The sequence below is a fragment of the Pteropus medius genome, unplaced genomic scaffold (assembly GCF_902729225.1).
Source record: "Pteropus medius unplaced genomic scaffold, Ma_sr-lr_union100, whole genome shotgun sequence".
NCBI classification, from domain to species: domain Eukaryota; kingdom Metazoa; phylum Chordata; class Mammalia; order Chiroptera; family Pteropodidae; genus Pteropus; species Pteropus medius.
This window is the reverse complement of record NW_024354268.1, coordinates 5,222-23,597: the sequence shown is the minus strand read 5'-3', so window position 1 is coordinate 23,597 and position 18,376 is coordinate 5,222. Positions and strand designations below refer to the sequence as shown.

At 37.1% G+C, this 18,376-nt stretch overlaps 3 gene segments (V, D, J or C); all 3 read right to left on the bottom strand.

Annotated features, from left to right (window-relative positions):
• Positions 1–303: 303 nt before the first annotated feature.
• Positions 304–931, bottom strand: LOC120594109 (T cell receptor alpha variable 22-like). The segment is given in 2 exon segments: positions 304–599; positions 791–931. Coding segments are annotated over 2 exon segments (348 nt in total).
• Positions 932–4,456: 3,525 nt separating this feature from the next.
• On the bottom strand, positions 4,457–5,165 carry LOC120594107 (T cell receptor alpha variable 9-2-like). The segment is given in 2 exon segments: positions 4,457–4,942; positions 5,066–5,165. Coding segments are annotated over 2 exon segments (381 nt in total).
• Positions 5,166–15,326: 10,161 nt separating this feature from the next.
• On the bottom strand, positions 15,327–15,945 carry LOC120594108 (T cell receptor alpha variable 14/delta variable 4-like). The segment is given in 2 exon segments: positions 15,327–15,677; positions 15,848–15,945. Coding segments are annotated over 2 exon segments (375 nt in total).
• Between the last annotated feature and the right edge of the window lie 2,431 nt (positions 15,946–18,376).

Here is an 18,376-nt window from a genome sequence, read left to right as displayed (position 1 = left end):
TATGGGCTACTTGCAAGAGGATTTTTTTCAACAAGGCACCGGATAGCGGCATCTTTATCAATTGTCTTAATGGTTTCATATTAGAGCTTTTTACCTGTCGATGAATTTCGGAGTAGAAAAAGGGCAAAAAACCAAGTGATATGACAGTCCTGAAGGTTCTAATTTTAGGAAAGAAAACAGTACTGGAACATAAATTTGAAAACCCAAAGATATGCAAAGGTGACTGTGGGAGCAACATGCCTGCCCCGTGGGAGGGGTGGGGCTGCAAGCCCAGCTGCAGTTTGGGTACAGGCTACAGATCGCCTAGGAGCACTGTGCCTGCCCTGCACAGAGGTAGGTGGCTGAGTCCTCCAGTTGGGAGGCCATGATGTGTAGGGTACTGTTCCGTTCCTTAAGATTCATTGTGGAGCTTAACCTTCCATTTGTCTTCATTCCTGAAGTCAGGAAAAATAGACTGGTGAGGTCGGCCCCAGGATCCTGTCGGAACCACTGCACATAGTTCACAGTGTCAGAAAACTTGCACCTCAGAGTAGAGTTGGTCCCCTCCTGGAGACTCAGGAGGGATGAAGGACTCTGCTCCACCTCCAGCCCTCTCACCCCTGCTTGGAAAGAGGAAAACAGACACAAATGATGTCACTGGAGACTGACAATGTAGTTATAAACCTGTGAAATATCCCAAGGAACACCCAAGCAGGACTGTCTAGGAACTGTGTGTAGCTCTCCCTTCCCTCCCTACACTGTCACCCATTAAACACTCCCCAGTCCCCCAGTTGTGAGAGCCCCAACTCACAGCAAACCTGGACCCACAGAAGCCCCAGCAGAGCTCCCCGGTGTCTCTCCATGACTCCTTGCCCAGTTGCTGTGGTGCCTTTGCCCCTGCTCTGGAGAGAGTAGAGTCCTGGAACAGACAAATGATGTCTTTCAGTTGTTAGATTCCACCAGATTCAATGAGCACCAGTCACATCTGAGCCCTGTCATTCACTTAACAGGAAACTCCACCCACAGTGGCCTAGTCAGACAACACAGTCGTCTCTTCTAAATTGTGGGTGCAAACAATGCAGGAGTGTAAGGGGCAATATTTCTAGTGTATGTAGGTATAACTGATTTTTTTTTTCTTCTTAGAACACTTTAAGACAAGTTTGTGGGATAGTGTATGAAGAGTGGTTGATGCTTCTGGAAGAATTCATGTCTCAAGGGCAATGTAGAACCTTTAAGAATCCTAGGAAGAGTGACCTCATTTCCCAAATTGTATGGCTTGACAGAGAATTTGAGAATTTTGTTATATAAAAATTCCAATAATGGAAAACTATCGGAAAGCATGTATTGTGTAGAAGTAAATATATTTTCTTGAAATTAGGACAGTTCTAGAAACCAAGACATATGACCGCCATCTTCATAGAAAATGATTCCAACAAAATGTGGTTGGTGAAAAATTAGATATGTATGTAATGTCCACTGTGACCTAATTTCCTCCTCTCTCCTGTTGTCCAACTCTTGGGTACCCTACTGACCGACATTGCTGATTCTGATGTGAACACACTTTTCTGGTCTGAATATTATCCTCTCCCTTTCCTTCTATATTTGTTCCTTATTTTTTCCTTTATCGTCTTTTCTTTATTCTTGTTCCTTCTACTTTCAAGGAAATATATGAAAAGGTAGAATATCTGGTGTATTAGAATAATTTCTAAGTCAGTGAGTTGGGGAAATTTTAGTCATAACAATTAAAAAATTGAAAACTTACAAAATTGAAAATAGGTTATGGAGTCGTTTTCTGTTGAGCTTTCATTCACACAATGACCACTAATATCCTCTTCCCTGTACCTCTGCTCAGAGAATCACACTCACAGTAGATTTATAGAGTATGAATTCCAGCTCTCTGAAGTTTACATAGAGTGACAGACCTGAAAAATTGAGACAAACTTTACACCAACACTCCTCATCTTTGCTGCCTGTAATTTATTGACTCACATGCTGGTGGGTCTTCTGTCTTAACCGTTCAATCCTCTGGGAACATTAGAAGAGTCATTTCTTGTAGAGCCTACAGTGCCCCCTAGTGGGCCAAAACCATCCAGAAAGAAAGATACTTGAGACAGTCTAACTCGGTTGTCAATCTACCCCAGCCTCATTCATTGCCAAGTTACCTGATGAAGGAAAATGCAGATGGTCAGAATACCTATGTAACAATGAGAGAAATTCATGAACATATGAATTATTAAAAGTACTAAAACATCACATATAGACTAAAACACCCTTTGCATCTCACTCCTAATTCTCTGTCGGAAACCAGCCGACCAAGTCAAACCGGGTACCTGAATAGGGAAGCGGAGACTGAGAAAAAGAGAAGACAGACAGGGTGCAGGAGGGAGAACAGATCTCACAACTGTCTCTCCGAGTTTATTTCTTATGCTCCTTTTTATACATAATCTGTTTCTTTGTGTATCCCAAGATGACATAATTAAAGTAACATCCTTAAGATCGAGGTACAATCGACACTTCCTTTGATACTCCCTTTGACACTCCCTTTTTCTATACTTAATCTTCTTCTTCCTGGAATTCCACAGAACCAGCCTTTTCCCTTTTTTATGCAAGCAGGCCTCCCGAGATAATCCATGCACTCTTTTGAATTTTGGGAGCTTTAGCTCCCTACAATTCTTACTCTTCTGTCACATATTACCCAAATTCCTTTCTTCGTCTTCATCCATTTGGAGGTGGTGCTTCCAGATGTTCTACTGTAGATGTGAATCAACAGAGAATATATAGTATTGTATCTATACTTTATTATTCTACAAACATACATATCGTGCATACCTTTCTGTAACTTGTTTTATGAACTCAATAATAAATCTTGTAGATCTTATTGTGTTTATACATATAGTACCTTCTGTAGCACTATATCACACTTTATGGATATGTTAGCATTTATATAGCCCTTCTCATGTTGACGAAGAGTTAAAATGTTTTTCTTTTATCTATGAAATACAAGACTACAATAAACCTTTCTGAGCAATTGTCTTTATTCTCATGTGCACAACGTTTTCTTAGGAGCAGAGACTAAGAAGACGTGAAGGTATAAGCTGTGAGGTTAATAATTCGCTGTGGAAAGAGGGAAAATCAGGGGCAAAGCTCTGAGGTAAAAGGAAGTGAATTCATGTTCTGATTATCATGTTAAATGGCTTTCTATTGTATTTTTCTTCTTAATGTGCATCGAACTGTAATTTATCAGCTCATTTGATAACCACTCTCTGAAATTACTGCCCTGATATGTAGCTCGTGTGCGGTTTGCTTCATTGGTCACTGAGGCCATATTAAAAGATAGTAAATCAGCAAGAGAGAAACTACCCCAAGGAAAAAGAGTGGTATACACAAGAGGGGAAATGGTATAGAATGATATATGTGTAATTTATGGATACTTGTCTAAGAACAGAAAGACATTCTACATTTTCTAATGTAAAGTGAAGAATAAAATGTTATCAATGCAACAGAAGACAGAGAGAAAAGAAAAGGAAAGGAAAAGAAGGAAAAGCAAAAAATAAGAGCAGTTGAAGCAAAACCAAATTATTAGAAATGAGGCCCAATTTACCAGGAATCAAAACATATATAAAAAGAGGTTATCAGATTGAATCGAAATAGAAAATCTTGTTACATATTGTTTAAGAGACAACCCTTAAAGAAAACAACCAAAAACTGCGAACATAGGATGGGATTCTTTCTTCTCCCCTTCTTCATCTGCTAAACCCACCACATTCATCACATAGATACCCCAAAGGAAGGTCACTTCTGCTAATAAGACAGTGAACAAGCAGTCCTAGAGAACATCCAGTGAATGAGCTAAGTTAACTCCTACATAGATGAGAATTAAGAAAAAAGAGAAAAGACAGAGGTTTACAACTATAAATTGATAGAAAAGCAATGGGGGGTGGGGGGGGAGGAAGAAATGTGGCAGAGCTTAAAAACCAAGAAGAAATTAAGAGTTACAGAAACAGATGAAACTAAATTTAAGAAAATTCCGTATCTTGATATAACAAAGAATAAAGAAGTCAAGTGTTAGTAACAGCTCTTACCTTTTTATCAGTGGTCCCTCAACCTTCATTCTTTTATAATTTGGATTCCGTTATGAACTATTTATCAAATCACATTTCTAAACCTTCAAAACCACATTAAGAGAAAGCAGAAAACCCTCATCATCAAAATGGTGCATAATTATTCTGAGCACACGGAATTAGTGGAAAGTTGAATCAAGGGAGGCTTTTATTGTTTATAAACTTCACATTTATTTATGAGGCGGGTCAATTTTAATATCCTAATGCATCACAAAAAGAAATTCGGAGATGTATCTATACAGATAAAATATTTTCAACATTTTAACAACTTATCTTTTTTTACTATCCGTGTTACTACTTTATCTCCTAAATAAAGGTGTTCCTTTGTCTTTGATACCCTCTAGGTATAGTGTGTTTGGAGGTCTAAGTTTCCTAACAAATCTATGCATGTGCTAAAAAGATTGGAAATTTGTATGAAAGGTATTGTGTATTTGATCTTAAATAATAAAATCCACCACAGTGGGTCAAACAGTCAGAGACCCTCAGCTGCCAGGCCCCTTGTTCTGCTCAGAGTTTGTGCTCAGCTCCCCCTACAGTTTCTGTCACTGTGTCACTCAGAGCACAGTAGTACATGGCCGAATCTGACTCTTGCACTGAGGCTTTCTCCAAGTGGAAGGAATTTGCTTCTCGGTGGTATGTGGCTTCAAAACCGTTCTTTCTTCCCTTCTCATTGGCCCTTTGGGCTTTCAGGAGGAGCTGAGGACCTTCTCCGGGATATTGAACATACCAGAAAAGAGCAGGGTACCCTGAGGCTGAATAAGTACAGCTCACATTCAGGGAAGCCCCTTCTGAACGGGTCATTTGGCCTCCCATCTGGGACACAGAGTCTTCACGGGTTTGTCCTGGGGAAAAATAAAAGGGATCTGTGTCACCTTGGGCATAAAGTTCTTCAATAAAATTATGGTTAACGATTTTGCTGACCTAACAGAAGAAAGAATCCATATTTTAAGAGGCATGTTACTTACCAAGCACTAAGAGGAACACAGTCACTAAGCCTGGAGAAGAGTTCATGTCTAGAGTGTCACCTAAACAATGTTCTTGACTTTTAATATGAAGAAATGTGGAAGTCACAGTGAAATGATAAAAGGAAATCTGCGATTCAGACAGGAAAGGCGTTTGTGTTAGGAAGCTGCACCCCCTGGTGGACGGGGACTGCAATGGGAGGCGTGTTCCCTAGGCTCCTCCCACAGTAGCACGGGGTTCTCATCTCTGTCTTTATTTAGCATGTGCAGGTCAATCTGCATCGAAATTTGAAGTGCAGTCTTCATACGTTTTAGGTCTATTTTGCTCTTAGGCCACCACCTGCCGTGGAACTTCTTTAACAGAACAGAGTATTTCTGTTTCTGAGAAAATAACAATTTGTGCATTTTAATACATTCTTTTATATTTTTAGGTATGCAATGTGGATCAGCCTATAATCCCTGACTGTCAGAAAAGACTTTTGGGTTGAAACGAGGGCAAGGATTGAGAAGTAGAGTCATTATTGAATGGTTCAGTGTTCTTCAGTACTGTAACCCAAAATATAGAACAGTGACTGACTTTATTATGTACTTACTAAATATTTGTTTAATTAAACAAAATAAAAAACAGTTTTTTCACCCAACTTTATTGAAATATAATTAGTTGCTCATATTTACATTGTACAATTCAATCAGTTTTTCTTCAATTATAGTTGGCATACAATAATATACCAGTTTATATTGTACAGCATAGTGATTAGAGATCTATAAAACTCATAGTGGTCACCCCACCAAATCAAGTATCGCACTTCCCCTTTACACATTTATTACATCATTGTTGACTACTTTCATTATGCTACACTTTATATCTCCATGGCTATTTTGTATCTATCCATTTGTACTTCTTAATCCCTTTTTCACCTTCCCCTAAGCCCTCTCCCATCTAGTAGCCCACAAAATATTCTCTGTATCTATGAATTGATTTCCGTTTTGCTGTTGTTTTTTATTTGTTCTTTAGATTCCACATGTATGTGAAATCATGAGGTATTTGTCTTTATCTGACATACTTCATTCAACGCAATAACCTCTAGGTGCATCAAGGCAATATCATTTTCCATCCCCTTCCTTTTAGTCTGTGTATGTCTTTTAATCTGAAATGAGTCTCTTGTAGGCAACACATGTAAGGGTCTTGTTTTCTTATTCATTCACCTTCCCTATCTTTCGGTTGGAGCACTTAATTCTTTTCCATTTGAGGTACTTGTTGAGAGATATGTAGTTATTACCATTCTTTATTCATGTTTTTGATACATGTTTTTTCTTTTTAAAGAAGTCCCTCCAACAGTTCCTATAGTACTGCCTTGGCGCTGATGAATTTCTTTAGCTTATTTTTGTCTGAGAAGCATTTTACCTGTCCTTCAACTCTAAAAGATAGTTTTGCTGGATAAAGTATTCGTAGTTGTACATCTTTGGTCTCCGACACTTTGAAAATTTTGTGCCAAGCCCTTCTGTCCTGCAAAGTTTCTTTTGAAAAATCGGCTGCCAGTCCTATGGGAGCTCCCTTGTAGGTAACTAATTGCTTTTCTCTCACGGTATTTAACCTTTGACATTTAAATTATTATGTGTCTTGGTGTGGGCCTCTTTGAGTTCATTTTTTGGGGGGACCCTCTGAGCTTCCTAGGATTGTGTGTCATCAGGTTGTGGAAGTTTTCCATCATTATTTCTTCAAATATATATTCAACTTCTTGTTCTCCCTCTTCAGGTACCCCTATGACATGGATGTTCTTACCCTTAATTTTGTCCATAGGCTCCTTAAATTATTATTATATTCTTGGTTAATTTTTCTTGCCATTCTGATTGGGTGTCCTTGGCTTCCCCATTTCTATATCGATTCTCTTCTTCCTCCAGTCTATTGATTCTCTCTAATATACTCATCTCAGATAATGTATTCTTCATTTCTGACTGGTCCCTTTTTATAATTTCCATTTTTATGTTTTTTATCTCTTTGTTAAAGTTCTCACTGAGTTCATCTATACTTCCCTTAATTTCATTGAGCATCTTTATAACCAATTTTTGAACTCTGCATTTGTTAGATTGCTTGACTCCATTTCTTCCTTGATCTATGTTCTGTTCTTTCATATGGTTTCTACTTCTTTGTCTTCCCATTTTGGCTGCCTTTCTGTGTCTTTTTCTATGTACTAATCAAAGCTCCTAAGTCTCCCGGTCTTATTAGCGTGGTTTTGTGTAGTAGAGGTCCAGTGGCACAGTCCTGAGAGGGGTTCAGCTGCAGGCCAAGTTTAGCCCTAGCCTATGCCCTTCTGGGCCTACCTGTTCAGATTCAGCAAGCAATACACAGATGCTGTGCTTATAGTTGCCTCAAGAGGCCACGGCAGAAACTGAGATCAGCTGCCTCCAGTGTGAGTCTTGGCACTGCTCAGCAAATGAAAGAGGACTCACCAAAGATACGACTGAATGTGGCTTGGGTGAGGCCGTGAGTTGGGGGAGGTGGAGTTTCAGGAAATCCTCTAGGCAGAGACATCTGTTGTCCAGTTTGATGACATCTCAACTATGGCAGCACTGTGTCCACACACTGGGAGTGGGTAGGGCTCAACAGAGGAACAATGGATACTGCCAGCACTTCTGTCCAGGAGAAAGTCTCGCCTCTGACCCTCACTCCAACAACTCAATGTCCCCTGTAAGTCCCTGGTGTCCCCTGAGCAGCCGACTGGGGGCTGGTGCTTAGAGTAAACAGGCCCATCACCACAATTGTCCACTTGCAGACACGGCCCCTTTAAGAGGAATGTCCATAGCTGACAGCTGAAGCTGTCATGGCCTCTGTCGCACTCAGCCTCGCGGGACTGGGCAGCCTCACATCTTCGTCCCCCTATACCTCCAACTATTGTAGGGTGATTTCTTATTTCCCTCTCTAGCTGTAGGGCTTGGTAATCTAGACCCCAAAGCGACTCTTCTTACCGTTTGCCCCGGGTTTCTGTCTCCACTTGATGTGGGCACCAAGAGGGGATGAGCGAAGCTTCTATTATCTATGTCCTTTTGCCCGCTTTTCAAAAAAGTTTTTGATTAAGTAATTACTACTACTTGAAATTCAATATTTCCTCAGTCTTAAATTATATCAATTGTAACAATGTTCTCTTTTAAAATAAAAGCTCTTTAGGGGACAAGTCACACTATCTTATCAAATATTCCTGAATTTCAGAAGCATTAAAAAAGTGAAAATATGAATCCTAGCCAGAAAACACCATAATCGAAGTTACTGAATTCCTACAGAATTGATCACCAGCTACTTGTCAATCTTTTCAATACATTTTTGAAAATTTTCACAACAAATGTCAAAGAACATATCTCCTTTTACAAGTAACAAAACAAATCTCATGAATATTTAGCAAGTAGAGAGCAGAGGTAAGACATTTTAACACAGATTTCTCTGACAGCAAAACTGTTGTTCTTTGTTGTTAAGACTACAGGTTTTTTTTTTTCAGAGAAATTTTGAGAAAGAGGGTAACAAAATTGCCTCTTTTCAAGCCCTTGAATTATTTAAGACTGTAGGAAAAAATAAATAATTTCAGGTTTGGCTCATTGACCAAAAGATGTAAAAATTAAAAAAAAACATATTTTAAAGAATAATTCAAACTATAATTCAGGAGCATACCATCAAATAATGGCATGAGTGTTCCTTTCAGACCATTTACGAGGTGCCTGTCTTAAGCAATGCACTGCAGTAAGAGTAACACACTTTCCAGGCTTTCCAGGCTAGAACTTCACTCATGACCAGTGATTCTCTCCCTTTCTCTGGTCCTCGTAACATGCTCATGGTAAAGAAATCGAGAACATAGTCGTTCAGATTTACCAATATGAATGTTTTTCGTACATGAGATTATAGCTTAGTAGTTTCTATATGACACAGTTTTTAAACCACCGTTGGGCTTGCACATAATCAGTCACAATTATGAAGCTTTACTTCACAAGATTGTAGAGGTTAAGAATAGAAATGAGAATAGTTTTCAGGTGCACTCCAGGATCTGAAGAGACTGTACATCTCATAAATTTGAACCACATTCGCTGGCCCAGCACTTTCTAGAATAAAACTTGGAGCACCTCACAATAAAAAATAAACACATGAGCGGTAATACGGAAATCAAGACTTCCGTATAAATATGGTTGAAGAGACTCATCATTTTCCCCTTAGCCTCACAGAAACAATCTAAATGCATTAAGGAGAGCACAGAAAAGGAACACATGCCATGTCTATAATTTTAGTGAAATTGAGAGAAAGAATCCAAATATTTGTAAAAGCTGCCAAAATCAGGTAAGCTTGTACAAATACATGTGTACTGAACACGTACAATGAATTGTCTCGAATCGAAAAAAAATCATTCTTTTTCCAATTCTTCAAACCGGGCTTAAAAACATGTTCGAGTCATTTAAGATTGCATACGAAGAATTACATTAATAGACTTTCAAGTACCGAGATAATCATTACATTCCTAAAATAAAGTCAACTTAACTGTCTTGTATTTCATGTTTTGTGCATCTATTTTTCCTTCCTAATTTTTTTCTGGATTCTTTTAGTGTTTTTTCAAATAAGAATGTGGTTTCATCATTGATTTTATCATTTTCCTTTGATCAATCGATTTCTTCTTTTATCTTTGATCCCTCCAATCAGCATTTTTAAATTTTATTTTCTTGTTTGTTTCCTAATTTCTTGACTTGTATGTTGAAGTTATTTCATTTTAAATTAGTGAAAATGTATCAACCGGAGCCCAATGACTTAAGTGTTAGATCTTTCATTTTCTGGATTTATGCACTGAGATAAAACTTTTCTACTATGTCTTTATAGTATATATGAACCCTGAGAAAGATTTTACCCACCAAGAAGGACTCCTGGTGGCTAACTGGGCTCAAATTTAAAATACAGAGCTTAGCAGCCATTTCTAAACAGGTGCCTCTCATGCAAGCCACACTTCACTGAAAAGCCTGCACTAACCTACCCACCTCTCACACTGAACTGCCTTCCTACACTGTGTTCCCGCGCCTGAGGCAACACTTATAAAAAAAGTTCCTGGAATTGTATTTCAACCAATAGGACTGCCACTTTCCCTGTCCAATCAGACCTGCGCAGCTATATTCTCATTAGCATCCTCACCAACCAATCACAGTGTCTTCCTTCTGAACACCAGAAGTGCTTTTTGAACCAATCAAACTGCGTGGATTTGGAGTCCTTATTTGCATGAGGATAGACCAATCAGAGACCAGGGGTTGGGACTTCCTTCTAAATAAGTCAGCTCCATTCTGGCTCAGGGAACTCACTATCCCTTTCCCCCTAGGACTGGAGACTGCATTTGTCTGGCTAGAGCTGAAACACAGAAGACAGTGGGCAGGGCATAGTGGACCTCACTGGAGGGCCACCTCAGAGCAATGCTGTTCCACAGCCCCTCTGTTTCAAAATTAAGCTATAACACTGTTGAGCTGTTCCATGGCTGTTTTCATAGATGTGCCTTATCACAATTGAGTTGTTTCCACTGAATAAGGATTCTTCACCACCTCTCAAACTGGGGATTCCTATTGGTATAGAATTGGTGTTAATGTGTTAAATAGAGCATGCTTTATTTTTTCCTGCTTTAGTATTCTCAATTACTAACAAGACATTGCTTTAAAATCAGTATTCATTTGCAAATTATGCATCTTGTTCAACACCATCATAGAATATTTATTCTAGGAAGGATCCCCTTTCATATCTCAAATTTTAAATTAAATTGTGAAGAGAACTGATGTATTAAATATTTAAAATTATTACACTATGGAGTTTATACACCTTCGTATGCTGAAGATTTGGGGCCTACATTAGTACTTGAGGCACATAGGACAAATATCCTAACCCCTTCTCAACTGTCACAGCACCTGAAATTCCACCCTCAAAAATATTTCCCCTGGTACTAATAAATGAATTCAGAAATATTGCAGGATATCAAAAAAATATGCAAAACTCATTTGCACTTCTAACATTAATAATGAATAATTTGAAAAAGAAATTTAAAAATTTCCATTTACAATTATATATTAAAAATATCAAAGGGAGCTAAACACATATACAAAAAAACTACAAATATTGCTGTAAGCAAAGAAGACACAATTAAATGTAATGACATATTTGTTCATAAATTGGAACACATAATAAGTCCATACTACTGAAGACTATCTGCACGTTTAATCCTTATCAGAATCCCAAAGGTATTTTTTGCACAAATAGGAAAATCTATCCCATCGTTTGTAAGGCATCTAGACAGATCCCAAGCAGCCAAATAATATTGAAAAAAATTAAGTTGGAGGTTTTACATGTCTTGACTACAAAATTTATTACAAAGCTACAGTAATCAAGACAGTATTGTGTTGGTGTAAAGACAGACATATAGACCAATGGAAGAGAATAGAGAGCTCAGAAATAAATGTTTGCATACATGATCAGATGAATTTCAACTAGAGTCCCAAGCTCATTTAATGGTGAAGGGATAGTCTCTTCAAAAAGTAGTGTTGGGAAAACGGAAAATCTACATCAAAAATAAATGAAGTTAGACCCATACCTTACACCATATACAAAAATCTGCTCAAAATGGATAAGAATCTTAATCACAAAGCTAAACCCAGAAAACTCTTAGAAGAAAACATGAAGGAAAATCTTCATGACATTGGATAAAAAAAAAAAAAAAGATAAAGTTGACAATATCAAAATTAAAAACTTCTGCGCATCAAACGATATAATCAACAGAATGAAAAGACCACCTACAGATGGGAAAAAAATACTTGCAAACTTTACACCTGATAAAGGTTCAACATCCAGAATATAAAAGAACTCTCACAACTCAACAACAACAGTGAAAAAAAACCAAGCAACCAAATTTAAACATGGTAAAGGACTCAAATAGCTGTTTCTCCTAAGATATCCAAATGACCAGAAGTACATGAAGAGATGTTAACACACTAATTAGGAGGGAAATACAAGTCAAAGCTACAATGTGCTACCACTTCAAAAACAAAAACAAAAACAAAAACAAAACAGAAAATGACAAGTAATTACAAAACTGTGGAGAAATTAGAACCTTTTACACTGTTGATAAGATGGTAAAATGGCGACCACTGTGGAAAACAATATGGCAGCTCCTCAAAATAATGAAGATAGAATTACCATATAATCTAGTAATTTTACTTCTGGGTATACAGTTTCTCAAAGTTGAAAAAAATGGGTTATACTTGAAATGTTATAATATTTGTAAATACATGTTTATAGTAGCATTATTCACAATAGTCACAGGTTGAAGTAACTTAAGTGTCCATCAAAAGAGCAAAACTTGGAATGATGTACAATGGAATATTATTCAGCCTTAAAAAGGAAGGAAATTCTGACGACATGGTACAACATAGATGAACCTTGAGGACATCATATTATATATAATGAGCCAGTTGCAAAAAAAGACAGCTGCTGTATGATTCCTCTTGTATGAGTTACCTAAATTAGTCAAATTCATAGACACGGAAAGTAGAATGGTGGTTTCGAGGGGCTGAGGAGAAAAGAAAAATGGGGAGCTATTCTTTTAATGGGTACAGAGTTTCAGCTTTGCAAGTTGGAAAGAGTTCTAGAGATGGATAGCGGTGATAATTTTACAATAATATGAATGTACTTAATACTATTGAACTGTACATTTAAAAATGATTAGATGGTAAATTTGATGTTATGTGCATTTTACCAAAATTAAAAATAATTTAAAAACTTTTAAAAACAGGCATCCCTTTATGATTTCTACTCTACACATGTTCAAGTATAGGAGGAACATATACATGATCACTTATCAATCAACCATTACCAATCAGATTTTAAGACACTGAGAATATGGGGTTAAAGATGAAAGGAGGAAATAGGACAGAATAAAGACTTTGGACAGTGGAACGTTGATTGAGCATAGCAGGCCTGAGATTGTACAAAATGAGCCACAGGATGGCATTAAAGGCTGCTGGAGGAGCGGTAATGCGAAGACAAGAGCAGAAAAAAGCAATATTCATACTTGGCCCCTTCACCATATCCTCTGATAGTCACCAAGAGTTGATCATTTTATGGATGAGATTGGTAGGGGACAGATAAACTGATATTACAAAAATTGAGCTCTTCCAGATGTTAATAAGGCTATTAAATGAAATGAGCTCTCAGCAAAAAGTTTGTCACATTAGGCACATGATGCATTTTTTTAAATAAATAGATATATGGAATTGAATAAATAACTTTTATTAAAAAATCAAACTGCATTATTCTGTTAATATATGGTCTCTTATATTTTAATTTTTTAATTTAATATTTACATCTCTACTCAAGAGTGAATCGTTTTTATTGTGCCATGTTTAGTAGGTGTTATATTAAAATTAGCTAGTTCTGTAAAATAAAATTTATAGTCAATGTAAGTAAGAATGTGTTGCAAATTATCTGTAGTTTGAAAGTTAGAAACTCTTAGCCACATTATCAATGTGATTTTTTAAATAGCCATTTCATACATGGAATACCAATGATAATGAACATAAAAAAGTTTAATTAAATATGAAAATAAAGAAAAAAACATCAAAATATAATGAAAAACATGCAGTATTTTATATAGAAAAACAGCATTTTCATGAATTTAAAAAATGGAAAAACATATTTTAAGTGTGAAGACAGTTATTAAAGGTGATTTAAACTTTCTGGTTTTCAAATACTTTTTCTCTTGTTTCTTTGTTTCTTTTAATGAAGGGATACTGAGCATCGATCAAGTGGGACACAATTTTTATCACGTAATTTAAAAAATAAATGTGTAATAATGACCTCAAATTTTTTTGGAAAAGTAGTAATAGTAAGGAACAATTTACCCACACAGAGAATACAAGTTTCTGTAAAACTATCATCTCAGGTTGGCATAAAAAGAGACAAAGAGATCAATAGATCTAAATAAATCTTATAGAAATATAATGAAAACAGGAATTTCATGTACTACAGTGATGGAGATTCATATTAGGAGCAAAAGAATGCTTAGTATGTACAAATAAAAAGGTTTATGTCTATACCAGGGAGATCTCTCACAAGTCCCTCAAAAACCCACTAATTATTTTTATCATTTTTTGCATAAGATTAGTTGCAGGAAGGTAAATTTGAGTTACGGAAATTGAGTCCTTTTATGTCAGAGTGGCAATAAGATGGAATGAGCTCTGAGCACAGTTTGTCATATAGTAGGTACCTTAGAAAATAAATATGAGTATCATTGACTCACAGCAAACAAACCTAAATTAAACCAATTCGTTAAGAAGTAAAAAAAAAAAAAAACTATGATATACAAAAAGAGGAAACATACAGAGAGATTTCATGACTTTCCTTATTGAAGACAATGGCTATAATATAATTGAAAGAGATCAGAATATATCACTCCAAAAATATGCATCTCTGACATAAAATTATTTTGAAGTAAAGGCAGAAATCACAGAAAAGGCTCTCTTTTACTGCCTAAAGGCAGGAAATAAATTCTACTTTTATTGGAGAGAGACTCACAGGCCAGACACAGCACCACTACAATCTGCTAACTTTCTTAAACTAATTTTCATCTTGCTCATTAAGAAAGATAAGAATGACTGAGCCCTAGGTGCACTTCCGTGAGCTCACATGACTTGGTCTGGTAAATTCTACACGAATCGATTGTTTCTTTATCTAAATGGTTTTAAATGTTCCTGCTCTGTGAGTCTTCAGATCTTCATTCTCTTGCGAAGGCTTCTACATATAAGTAAAACTTCAATAAATTTGAGTGCTTTTCTCCTGTTAATGTGTCTTATGTCAGTTTAATTCTTAGATCCAGCCAACCCAAAGAAGGTAAAAGAGAATTTTACCTCACTCACATAATATATACCGAATAAAAATTTACTAAACAAATCGATCTGAAATTCCAACAATTCACATACTTTTTACTGATTTCTCTGTCAGATGTTTCTGAAATTCTCAGTAAATTCTTCTTGCTCAATCTCTCACCAAATGGCAAATTGTTCACTGTGGCTGTTCTTTGTCTTCAATAAACAAAATTTTCAAAAATAAGGACATTTTTGAAGAACGATAACTCTAGACATGGTTTATGAATTTGATAGGTATTTTCTTAGAGTGTTTTCTCTCTGACCTTTCTTATATCTGTGCTGCCACAGCCCTTGCCACTTCCTGTCTGTGCTGGTCATGGTCCCTACAGCAGGTGGATGCATCAAGCAGAGCCCTGAGGTTTTGGTGCACCTTCCTCCTACAAACATCTCACTGTGGGCTCACTCAGGACACAGAAATACAATGCAGAGTCCTCCAGCTGTGCAGCTGAGATGATGAGGTTGCCGAAATTGTTTGCTTTCTGAAAATTCAATGAATAGCGACCTTCTGTGGCATTTCGCTGGTTATAAGAGTCCTGACGAACGAGTAAAATCATCGCCCCACTGCTGAGCTGCTTGTACCAGAATAAACTATAACTACTATCACTGGTGTCATATCTGCAGTCCAGGGTCATGGCCTCCTTCTCTTGCACTAACATTGCCCGATGGCCTTGAGTTACCTTCTGGGCAATACTGGATCCTGAAAGAAAAAATATACAACAGAAGGTTTGGAGATAAGTGGTGTGAGACAAAAATAAAATCTTTTTCACACCCTGCTACCTTTCCTTCCCAAGGTACCCAGAAGACACTGCCTGGACCTCCAGTCCTTGGGTCACACAGGAGGCCCATTCCCACTTGGGCCATCCCTACCTAGCCACACTGAAGCCATGACCACCTCCAGAAGTCTGGAGAGCATTATGTCCATGTTCTTTCACTAGATGGAAAATATCTTGTTCTTTTTCAGTTTCAAAGCTCTGCAACACAAGGTGACTCTGATGGCGAGAGAGAAGAAATGCTGGGCTGTGTTGCTGCCGCCCCAGAACAGGAAACAGGTTTCGTGGTGTAGCAAGTTAGTGGGAGTCACGTCAAAATTTTCTATATACTGGTTGAGTCTCACTCAATGCAAAGTTCCTTTTGCATTAGGCAACACTTAGTTTAAAACAATTACATCTGAAAATAAACATGGGCATAATTGCATATTGAAAAAAAAAGCTGATGATTGACCAACTGCTATGATCAGTCAGTGCATCTGTGATGGAACTAGGCAGTGGCATTTATTTAAAAATACTACATGTAATGAATTATAGAAATGACATAAGATGGAAAAATCATGTATCCTCATGCCTGTATATGCTGTTGTTTCACCTAAGGTAGAAATAAATCACTTTCTGATAAGAAGGCTAAGGGGTTTGAAAAAATCACTGTCCTTCTTATGATCTTGATTTTTAAGGCAATATTCCTCTTCACTACTAACGTCTGCTCAGTTACCTTGTGCAAATAGCAGAAAACCAACTAATCTCCCTCTGCTGAAGACTGAAATGAAGCCCTCAGGCATGCAGTCCTGTCACAGAGGTCCCCTTCTCTTCTCTATTTAGAGGGATAGCTCAGCTCTCCTCAAAAAGGACATAAAAGACACCAGAGTTTGACCATCAGGTTATTGAGATTTTAAACTTACATTTTTCCCATTACCTCAATTAAGTCCCTAAATGGGCTCCAACAAGCCTCTATATTCGGTGTGCCCAGCTCTAAAGGCAATATTTCTAGATGACCTCATACACCTTCATAGGATCACTAATCAAAAGATCACTGATTGCAATAGACCTTTGTGTGACTATAAAAGGAAAGCCATGCCTAGGGATATTACTCAACTACGTGCCTACCAATAAAGCCCCATTGCTATCACTGCCGATCTTTTGATACGGTAGCCAAAACTTGTCCTCCACATCTTAAAGTAATTGTAGCCTCAGCTAAATTGGTTGAAGTATCTTCGGATCTAGCCCTGGAATCACCGAGAAATCTGATAGTACCACATACCATACAAATTATTCTTCTATCGAAAAACAACCAACTTTTATCCACCAGTTGGTTGAATAATTGAAAGGGACAATACCGGGGAGAGAATGAAGTAACCACTCCAGACAACTTTATAAATTCCGATCCTTTAGCCAAAGCACAATTAACTCAAGTAGCAGAACTCGTGGATTTTTCCTGGGCATATTAAATTACAAATATACACAGTGGTGGTTATAAGTTTTATCGTAGTTCAAAGCTTTTGAATATTATAATAACAATGAAGTTATATTAACCATCTTAACCTTTCCATCACCCTCTCATGTATCTCATACATCCCTATTAAAAAAGGACAGCAAATACATGAATTAATAGAAGTCTTCATGCTACTTAGAGAAAGTTTTGTCCTAAAGGTGAAATCTTATATTATAAAAGACACTGGAGAAACTAGGAAAAAATACGTCAGCAAACTGTCATGCTAAATATGATTTCTGACTGTAGTTTTTATTTATGCAAGCAACTCTTTGAGAACATAAAGACAAATCCATGGAAGAGAAAACTTTTCCCCCAATATAATCAAGAATCTCGAGGAATTATTGATTAGTTTGGTCCAGGAGAACAAAATATTGTAAAGCCAAGGCAGCTTCCTTTGGAAGCCAAATGATTTGCAATGAACATTGGCTAAAACACTATAGGAACAACACATCACAATAGGGGCATATCGTCTGGTCGAGAAATTTTTCTAGGATGGCAGACATTGGAACCAGTTCATGCCTTTCTTGGAACCAATAAAAACCTATAAAGGTGGGATATGAACTATAATATTGTCCAAGGAAACATTTGAGTATCTCCAAAAAGATTGCACACAATTGTATTCCCTCCATTGGTCATGATATAAGTAGGAACAGAATTTTCTTTTCTCTTTGGGTTGAAGCATTGTCCTCTCAGAAATCCACGGCCCTCACAGTTGCTACATATCAAGCTGATTTTTGTGTTTAATACCTATACCATTTCAAATTATCTCTATCTACAGAAACAAATTTCTCGGGGGCAGTTAAGTAAGGTTTTGCTCTCGTCCAGAATCTTCACTTTTCTTATCATCTCCTCATCCTCTGAAAAACTGAAAAGAACAAATGGAATATTAAAACTGAAATGAATTACTGTATCAGACACTCCTATGGACTAACACATTTTTAGCCTTACCTCTCATGGCCCTGCATTCTCCCCCTCACAAAGTCAAATGTTGTCTCATTATGAACTGGTCACTAATAGGCCCATAGAACTCAGAATGTCCCAAAACATACATATTTTCATCTTTCACACAGTCAACTAGAAAAATAAATCAATAATACTCAGTCCTTTTATCGAAAGCCATAGGTTGCTTTTCTT